The 10,550-nt window shown below is 36.8% G+C and overlaps 1 protein-coding gene across 2 annotated transcripts in view; it reads left to right on the forward strand.

The window, feature by feature from the left end:
* AFDN (afadin, adherens junction formation factor) overlaps positions 1–10,550 on the forward strand; it is a 90,175-nt gene that overhangs the window by 22,201 nt on the left and 57,424 nt on the right. The window contains exons 3-8 of one of the 2 annotated variants that reach the window (XM_029284563.1): positions 2,522–2,637; positions 5,632–5,792; positions 6,887–7,047; positions 7,401–7,558; positions 8,457–8,568; positions 9,033–9,200. In XM_029284563.1, coding sequence (XP_029140396.1) covers positions 2,522–2,637; positions 5,632–5,792; positions 6,887–7,047; positions 7,401–7,558; positions 8,457–8,568; positions 9,033–9,200 — 876 coding nt within the window. The remainder of the gene's footprint in view (positions 1–2,521; positions 2,638–5,631; positions 5,793–6,886; positions 7,048–7,400; positions 7,559–8,456; positions 8,569–9,032; positions 9,201–10,550) is intronic. The other variant, XM_015818412.1, reaches the window with a different exon arrangement.

Raw genomic sequence — 10,550 nt, forward strand, 5'->3', positions numbered from 1 at the left:
ATCTTCCAGTAGTACACCCATTATTACTGTACCTGAGTCTATCCACCTTGTTCTTGTTCTTCTTCTCTTTCCCAGCATTAGAGCCTTTGGTAGAGAGCTGTGTCTTTGCATAATTTGGGTCTGGTCATTTGTGCCTTAAGTAAAAAAAAACCTCTGGATTGATTAGTTTGAACATCCATTTGTTTGTTTTTTTGGTCATTCATGACATTTTTAGGAGTCTTCTCCAACACAAAAATTCAAAACAGTTTTGTTTCTTCAAAATCCAACTTTCACTGCCATAAAGTATCACAGGGAAAGTGCTTGCACTAGACACATCATGGCATGAGTATCTTTTCATGGCTGCTTTGCTAAGTGCTTGTCTGTGGTGTATTTCTTGACTTCATGTTTTTTTACACATGATCCTAAAAGGCCGAAGCTATCTATCATTTCAATATCTTCATTAGCATTTCTAAGACTGATTGTTGTACCTGATGTGATGATTCATTTGGTTGTCTTATACTTGATTTTAGTCCATTTTTTTGCCCAAACTATTGTGAAATACAGTCATATGCTCTTGGGATGCTGCAAATGGCCATAAATGTGGCTGTGTCGCCAAGCATTTGTAGTTCTGTCATGTGACCAGTGGGTGGGGCAACTGGTAGAACATTGGATCCAGACTGTAAGTCCGATTTATCAGATCAGTTGTAACTTTGAACAGTTACTAGGTCATTTTTGCTTGTTTTCTTTTGATTTTAGCTGATCATAAACCAAACATTGAATGAATTGATTGATTGATTACTTAGTTGTAAGTCGAGTATGTGTAGTGTCACAAGCATAACACAGGTTATTGATATTTTTTCTCTCCAAATACAGAAAAAGATAAAACACGTTTCTTCCTCCAATCAAACTTTCTAATAATAATAATAATAATAATAATAATAATAATAATAATAATAATAATAATAATAATAATAATAATAATAATAATAATAAATAAATAAAAAAAGTTGGAAGGGACCTTGGAGGTCTTCTAGTCCAACCCCTGCTCAGGCAGGAAACGTATACCATTTCAGACAAATGGTTGTCCAGTCTCCTCTTACAAACGTCCAGTGTTGGAGTATTCACAACTGCTGGAGGCAGGTTCCTATATTTCAGTGATGGTGAACCTTTTAGAGACCGAGTGCCCAAAAACCACCCCGCCCCCAACCCACCTCTGTTCCGCTCCTGCCCGCCCATAGGGCCATCCACTGCCTGCATGGGCACCGATCGCCCAGGTGGCCCAGCAGCGCCATGGCTGCCACGCCCTCCATCTGCGCCCCACAGCATCATCTGTGCGCAGTGGGGCTCAAGGGCAGAGTCTTGTCCCTGCTGCCCAGCTGCCATGTCCTTGGCTGCGCTTCCCCGCCCGGGCCACGCTCGGGGACGACTCCTCTGGGGGGGCTGCTGGTGAGGGGCTGCGGGGGGAGTCGGGGCTGGGGCGATGGCGCACGTGCCCACAGAGAGGGCTCTTAGTGCCGCCTCTGGCAGGTATGCCATAGGTTCGCCACACTGCTATTATATTCGTTATATAGCTTGAATAAATAAGGGGAGAGTATAAGCCTTGTTTCACTACTTTGCCAACCATATTCTGTCCATACTGTAGCTTACTGATTGTATATATGTTTCTCATATGGACAATGAGATGTTCTGTGATCTCTGACACCATTAAATATTGATAATGAAGCTGTTTAGGTTAGTTTAGGAACATGTCTTTTGAATATTAATCAATAGATGTTTTACTGCAGTAGTTACTTGAATAATAATTAGTAAATTGAAGTTTAGATAGTTATATCAGCTAGGTTTACAGCAAGTTTTATATCCCATTAGCTTAAGAATTTTTTAAAAACTTATTCTTAATTTTAAATTTTGGCTTATTAAATCTGATCAGTTAATAATTATATATTATTTGGTTGTTTATTTTTTAATAGATGAATGACTAAAAACAAAATGATCCCCTTGACAGTATTAACTTATGTTGTCATAGAAGGAGATGTTTCTTAAGGTTATGGTGAAAAAAAAGGCTAGTAAATTAAAAAGGAGTGATTTTCCCCCCCCACCACTTACTGAAGAAACTTTAAATTGTACAGGTACATGCTGATATATTTAAAACATTTCATTGTATGTTTAATTTTTGGACAACTACAGCTTACCTTTGAAGCTTTAAAGACTTTAAATGTTCAAAGCAAGCTTGTTTTAAAATAAGGTGCTTTTTATATTGTTCGAAGAGTACACTCCCAGAATTCTCATCCAAAAAAATTGTGCTTCCTGGAAATTTTAAAAATTGTGGTCCTAATACACCTAATGTCAGGTTAGAAATGGTTGGTTCAAATTTCAGTTACTAGCAATTTATTCATTTTGATAACTGAAAGACTTGACAGTCTTCCGTTATGGTACAAGAGCAGTCTATTAACTAAATGTGTTTGCTATATCATTTCTTGGCTTCTATGTTAATTGTCAATATTCTGCAGTGATTGATCTTGTCTTTTTTTCTCTTATTTTGAAGAAGAAAGAAGATTGGACATAGATGAGAAGCCTCTAGTTGTACAATTAAATTGGAACAAAGATGATCGTGAAGGAAGATTTGTGCTTAAGAATGAAAACGATGCACTCCCTGCCAAGGTAAAAAGCAGAAATGTTCTTAAATGTATATATTTGAGCTGTGTTTGTGTGTATATATGAGTTTTCTTTTCTGTGTTTATAAAAATAAACATTGTATATTTGAGTTTTCTATGTTTGTAAAAATTGAGTGTCTGTATATTGTATTTATTTATTTTTTTGTACATCCCCATTTGTAGTCCATGGATGTGCCTTTACAGGTAGTCTTATGCATGTTGATACAGAGTGTGTGATTTCCATTCCTTAATAATAATAATAATAATAATAATGATAAAGTTGGAAGGGACCTTGGAGGTCATCTAGTCCAACCCACTCCTCAGGCAGGAAACCCTATACCAGTGGTTCTCAACCTTTTTAATACCGCGACCCCCAACCGGTCGTAAGTCAAGGACTAAACCGGTCATAAGTTGAGGACTACCCAACCGGTCGTAAGTCGAGGACTTTCCCTGCCTGGGAGCGCCGCACATGCGTGGTTCCGCCCCCTGCGCCGGCCGAGGCGTAGCTGGCAAGCGGCAGAGCCGGAGCAGGCCGACCACCAGCTGGCCCAGCTCGAGGGAGGTAAGGCACCCGCCGGAAAAGGGGAAAAAAATGGCAGACAGCCTTGCTTGGCGACCCCCGTGAAATGGTCGATCGACCCCAAATGGGGTTGCGACCCATAGGTTGAGAACCGCTGCCCTATACCATTTCGGACAAATGGCTGTCCAGTTTCTTCTTAAAAACTTCCAGTGTTGGCGCATTCACCGCTTCTGGAGGCAGGTTGTTCCACTGGTTAATTGTTCTGTCAGGAAGTTTCTCCTTAGTTCTAGGTTGCTTCTCTCTTTGGTTAGTTACTTCTCAAATTAGTCAGTTAATGCTGATTCAAATACTGCTTTTAGCCAGTAATAAATTTTTGTTGGAATGGAAATGTTTTCAGTGCTTCTGAGGATCTTCATTATATTTCAGCTCAAAAAAGGAATTTTATGTAATACTTAACACTCAGTTAAGGAAATTTTTGTTCATTGTTGCAAGTTGCTAGCCATTCAAGGTTGACCATAATAGGAAGCCACATTATAAATGCTAGTACTGTTCTTATTATAAAGCTACAGTAACATATTGAGAGCGTGGATACACATCCTTGATCCCTCCCTATATCTTCATGAAAACTATAGAGGATCCTCTCTGAGGTGCTTTCCCAGATTACATTTTTGCCCGGATTTAGAATTCTTTTATCTGACATTGTTGTAGTTGTGTTTCTTCCTTCTATTCCTCAAGCTTATGTCTTCTGTCCATTACATAAGTAGAAGATTTATGTATATTACATTGTATTATTTCCAATAAGAAATAAATTATAACCAAACACAGGTAATGGATTCATATAAGAAAAAGTAAACGTTAAAGGCAGTTTTAATACATTATAAACCAAATGAATTTGTTTATTAGTAAACTTAAATTTTGAGGTATGTTTAGCTAGATTATGATTATCATGGAGTAATTATTTCTATGATGTTTCTTAGTTTTTATATAACTGTAGTAGTCTAATGTTTACCAATTTGGCACATTCAGATTACTATAGGAACAGTTATTTTTGTGTTTCTTTGAATATAGGAAATAACATTTTTAATGGTTAGTAAGCTGACTAATTCTTATATTCTGATAATTAGGCTGATAAACAATATATTCCTGAATTATATCTTATGTATTGATGTTTTATAATAAAAATCAAGAAAAAAAAATCAGGTTTTTCCACTGTAAGTATTCTTTGCTAGTTGTCCTGAAAGAACTCTTTTGGCTATAACAGACTCAATTTGTATCTGTGAATGTCAATTAAAGGTCATCCACATTTGCATATAATACTGAACAATAAACTGGCAAATCCAAATAAACCGAACCAACATAAAGATAGTCCTTGACTTACAACAGTTTGTTTAGTGACCATTCAAAGTTAAAACAGCACTGAAAAAATGAGTTATGACCGTTTTCACACTTATGACCATTGCAGCTTCCCCAAGCTCAGTGAACAAAATTCAGATGCTTGGCAACTGGCTCATATTTATGATGGCTGCAGTGTCCTGGGATCATGTGACCCCTTTTGTGACCTTCTGACAAGCAAAGTCAATGGAGAAGCTAGATTCACTGAACGACTGTGTTACTAACTTACCTGCAGTGATTCACTTAACAATTGTGGCAAGAAAGGTCATAAAATGGGGAAAAATTATCTAACAAATTTCTTGCTTAGCAACAGTTGTGGTTGTAAGTGGAGGACTATCTGTATTAAGCTTATGTACACTCTTTGAGGGGCACAATGGCTCAGTGGTTAAAGATGCTGGGAAACTGACAGCCCAGGTTCGAGACCTGAGTGCCGTGTGACTGGGTGAGCACGCCTGTTCTTGCCCCACTTAGCAGTTCGAAAGCATGCAGATGCAAGTAGATAAATAGGTGCCACTTTGGTGGGACGGTAACAGTGTTCTGTGTACCTTGGGCTGGCTTCCTCAGCTAAAAAACAGGGATGAGCATTGCCCCCTAGAATTGGATATGACAAGACAAGGGAAACCTTTACCTTATACCCCTTTGATAATTTAATGTCTGCAGAAACTCCACTCAGATCAAGAATTCTGGTTTGAAATAAATTCTGAGGTGTAGGTCAAGAATAATGAAATTGGTTTGTTAAAATAATCAGAACTTCTTTTAAACAAGAATCTTTGATTGGAAGATGACACTGAAGCTGAATTCTGTCAAAGTAAAAATAATCACTCTCTAGACAGTGTAAAAGTTGTCATTTTGGAGACTCATGGAACTGTATCCACATAGGAATAAACTTTGGTTCAGCCTTGTGAATGAATTGTAACCATTCTGTGTTAATCATCTTGGTCAAATGTTGAGATAATTCTTGCTGATCCTTTGTCAAATGCATAAATTACAATTCTTATCACCATTGATATTTGCAATTGAATAATGTTGCTTTGGAAACTAATACAACTAAATGAATCACATAATACTAATAAAATTGACATGTTTCAGAAGGCTCAGAGCAATGGCCCTGAAAAACAAGAAAAAGAAGGAGTGATCCAAAACTTTAAGCGGACCCTATCAAAGAAGGAAAAAAAAGAAAAAAAGAGGCGAGAAAAAGAAGCACAGCAACAAGCTTTAGACAATCATGGGCCATTTCATGGAGATGATATGTGAGTCTTAAATTAAAAAAATACAGGAATTGTTAAAATATGTCTTTTAAAATTATTTTATTGATTGTTTCTTACCACATGACTTATTGGTAAAAAGTTTTTTTTATGTGCAGAACAGCACTTCCATTCATAAATATCCTTTAAGCAGAATTTTGAGGGGAAATTGAAAGCCAGTTTCTTCTTTTCTCTTAGTGACTCATTTTATATTGCTGGATCCTAGAACTATTTGTCACAAGAAAATTATGATATGTTCTAGAAGCTGGTTGATGAGATGATAAGCTAGTTTGGAGTGCAGATAGCTGGTTTTGTCTATTAATTATTACAATAAATCACTGCTTATCTGACAAGTGGATAAAGTACCTTTAAGTAACAGAGGTACATATGCAGCCCTTGGGCTGTCGGCTTCACATTAATTTATTTTCATATATATATATGAAAGGATATATATATATCCTTAATGGTTGCAAAAATGCGAATCCCGGGCATGTTTATCCAATGATGCAATCAACGATCTCTGGGAGAGGTACAAACCAGTTGTTTATTGTTAAAACAATACTTAAAACAATAAAAACAGTTATATACAAAGTTAAAAAACAACTTAGCTTTCGCTGGTCCTCGGCCAGCGTCCTCAGAGTGAGGCTCAGGGGGTGGGGAGGTTCTTTTTATACCCTTGTTGATCTAACTGCTTACTCATAGCCTGTGTGATAGGGCCATTCTTCCTGATTGACTGTAATTGCCTTAGTCGTCCCGCCCTCTCTTTTTTGCACTCCAATTCTGCACTTTTTTAGATCAACAAGGGTATAGATCAACAAGGGTATAAAAAGAACCTCCCCACCCCCTGAGCCTCACTCTGAGGACGCTGGCCGAGGACCAGCGAAAGCTAAGGTTTTTTTAAACTTTGTATATAACTGTTTTTATTGTTTTAAGTATTGTTTTAACAATAAACAACTGGTTTGTACCTCTCCCGGAGATCGTTGATTGCATCATTGGAGATACACACACACACACACACACACACACATATATTACTTTTTAAAAAGAAAAGTAATATGTACTTGCGTATTTTGAAGAATTCTTGAAATTTCTTTTGGCAGTGAAAATTCTCGTCTTGCAGCAGAAGTCTACAAAGATATGCCTGAAACCAGTTTCACTCGAACAATATCCAACCCAGAAGTGGTAATGAAACGACGAAGACAACAGAAGCTAGAAAAAAGAATGCAAGAATTTCGGAGTTCTGATGGCAGGCCAGATTCAGGTGAAAGTTTAGATTAAAGCTAAGGAATTTATTTGATATGTTAAGGTTGGTTGTCTAACAAGAGTGTACAAAAATAGGCATTTTCCTTGGCAAGTGACGCTTTCTTCAATCAGAGAACAGTGTGTAATATTCATAAAAACCTATCTTTTGAAAATACTAAGTTTGCCCTTGGAAAATTAGAGGTTTATAATTATGTTCATTATAATTATTAATGAAAGCATTGTTTTGCAGAAAGTCATTGTGTTTTGAGAAAGATCTTTTATTTTGAAATTATTATTGGAAATTCCATGAAATTTATGAAAGAAATCAAATCATATTAGTATATATAACTTGAATTAATAATTTATTTTTAGGTGGAACACTAAGAATTTATGCAGATAGTTTGAAACCAAATATACCGTACAAGACAATCCTACTGTCTACTACAGATACTGCAGATTTTGCAGTTATTGAGGCCCTGGAGAAGTACAGCCTAGAAAAGGAAAATCCCAAGGATTATTGTATTGCTCGTGTGAGTAAATTAATGAAAGAAAATAGTGTCAAACTAATTAACTTTCTCTGAACATTTGCAATCTTTCAATGCTATCTCATTTGAGTTTTATATCTGCTATTTAACATTATTACTGACAAGAGAGCACTTTTATTTCTTAGCCAATACACAGTAAATGTTTTGTCTCTTTGATTTGATTTGGCTATTAGTAGCCAAGTAGTAATTTAAAATAAGAGTTATTCTGGACTGGTTAAATTAGTTAAATGATTTGTTTTTCCTTGCTTTAATTTCTCTATAACTCCCGGAGCAGCTTTAATAAAGCAATACGACATAATAAACATATAAAAATAAATAAGCTATTTTCAAGATAATTCTTTTGAAATAACCTTTAAAGTTTTTGTTAGATCCATGTTCAATTTGCATTATAGAGGAGGTAGCCCTATAGACATTAAGGAGTTGCACAAACACATTTATACTTAACAAAAAAGTAATTCCTTTGCTTTCTCCATCTTTGTGCCTCTTTCACCCTTTCCCAATCTTATATCTTCCTCAGATGACCCAAAATCTATGGATTTTGCTTTAAGCATGAGATATATAGGTAGGAAGGAGGACCTTACTATTCTGTTTTACTTAGTAAAAAGATGCATAGTGCCCTGACTTGAGATTATTAAGATGAGCTAATTCTCAATTGTCTGCTGATTGGAGAGGCAAAGCTAAAAGAACCAAAGACACAGTGTTCACACTTCAGCCATGTTATATTTGTTCTCCCTTTTCTACTTTGTAATACTGAAATTCAGAAGTATGAGCTATGCTTAAAACGTCCTTGATTAAACTGAAGTATAAGCAGAGTGTAGATTGAAGCATGTTGTTATTACAAATAATATGGAAATTTTCTATCTTATACCCTGCCTTTTCATAGGTTATGCTTCCTCCTGGTGCTCAACATTCTGATGATAGCGGTGCTAAAGAATCTATCCTTGATGATGACGAGTGTCCGCTTCAAATATTCAGGGAATGGCCAAGTGACAAAGGTAACTTTAGTTTTTTAAAGTATATAATGCAACTGAGTGACTATTTTAACACAGTACTATTAGTGAGTTGCAAACAAATCTAAAGGGTTTGAGATTTGTACCTAGACTTTTGAATAAATAAGAAAACTTTTTTTGAAGTACCTGAATATGGATTGAGATATTGTAAGTTCCTCAGTGACTGAACAGTCAAACTCAGAAGTCTAAAAGTGTTTGGATGGCCTAAAAGAGAGAAGGATTGTATAGTGGAGTTTGTGTAGGTGCGTTATATAGCACTAAATAAAAATTGGTAATAATCTGAATGCAATTGGATTTTATAATGAAGCTGCATGTGATAGAGAATTAATTTTAATTTTGTAACTTTGTAATGAGACAATATGACAACCATTGGCCATTTAGTGTAGTTAATTTATGCTTCTGTTTCTCAGGTCACATTCAAATGATCTGTTTGTGATTCTCTATTTTAGGAATATTAGTCTTTCAGTTAAAAAGGCGGCCACCTGATTATGTCCCAAAGAAACTGAAGAAGCAAGTTGATGTAAAACTATTAAAAGGAAAGGAAAGAATTGATAGATCTGGTTATGGCTCTTCTCTTCCACCTGAGAAACTACCTTATCTGGTTGAACTAAGTCCAGGTAAGAATTATGTTATTAAAATATTATTTGTGTTTGGAATGATTGACTTTCAGAATTACTCTTGACAATTTCTGAGAGTTCCAGTCTGTGGTGTATATACATGATTTGGACACCTTGATAGAAAAGAGGAGAGATAGACAATGTTCTTTGTGTTTTTCTGGAGCTTTTGTGCATAATGTTAAATATTTTAGATAAACGACATCTTCACAGAACCAGCAGAAGAGTTGTTACACATATTCAGTCTATAATCTTTGTGTTTCTGAAGTGTAGCAATAGTAAAATAATTTCCTTAAAGTCTAACTGTGTTAGCTTAAATCAGGGGTCTTAATTAAAATAATCAAAGGAGTGTTGCACAAGGAAAAGGCCATTGGCTTAAGGGCCATAACGTCTTTTAATGCATTAATAGAAATGTCCTGGATTAGTTGAAAATGTAGAGCACTACAATATGCCATTAAAGATAGATGTATTAAATAAAAAACTGCTTTGAAAGAGAACCACTTCACTTTGACTATAGCTGGCAGAGAAGAACATATCTGGAATGGTATAATCTAGGAAATCCATTCCATTAGCGCTGCCCAAATATTGTTTTGCTTTCCCTTCTGCCTCCTTGCCTTCCAGAGTGAGTCCTCCCTCCCTCCGTCTCTTCCCCTATCAAAGAGATTTTTCTTATTTGCTCACCATCTTTTCCATGCCTTGCCTGGAAAAGAGACGATTGAAGTGGAAGAGCGAATGTGATCTCTTCATCTACTGCCTCTTTCCCTTTCTCTCAGATAGCCTTTGCTTCCAGTAGGTCTTCTCTGGCTAAGCCCTATCTTCCTGCTGCTTCTTTCTGGAGGATTTGTCTCCTCAGAAGGAATGCCTGCCACAGAGCGTGAGATTGGGGGGAGGGTAGTCTGGAGGGCAGGGTGCAAGAGGCCTCAAGGTGCTAATTACTTGATCCAGACAACCAAACCCTGCTATTGCTGGGAGATCCACTGGGTTGGATGAAGTACAGTGCGGCCAGGCCACTGTTCTTCCTGGAGGGCATTGCATGATCCAGTGTGCCCATGCCTTGCTGGGCAGCATCTTTAGTGCCTACAAAATGGGCCAAAAATCATTTGGAGGACAGAAAGCATGACTCAGAGGGCTATATGCATGCATTTATTTTACAGTTTTACCTTCTAGCTATCTAGTCAAATAAGTGGTGAATGCTCCAACACTGGAAGTTTTTAAGAAGAGACTGGACAGCCATTTGTCTGAAATGGTATAGGGTTTCCTGCCTGAGCAGGGGGTTGGACTAGATGACCTCCAAGGTCCCTTCCAACTACTACTACTACTACTACTACTACTACTACTACTACTACTACTACT

This window comes from Protobothrops mucrosquamatus, unplaced genomic scaffold (assembly GCF_001527695.2).
Source record: "Protobothrops mucrosquamatus isolate PMUCROS unplaced genomic scaffold, P.Mucros_1.0 scaffold_135, whole genome shotgun sequence".
Lineage (NCBI taxonomy): Eukaryota > Metazoa > Chordata > Lepidosauria > Squamata > Viperidae > Protobothrops > Protobothrops mucrosquamatus.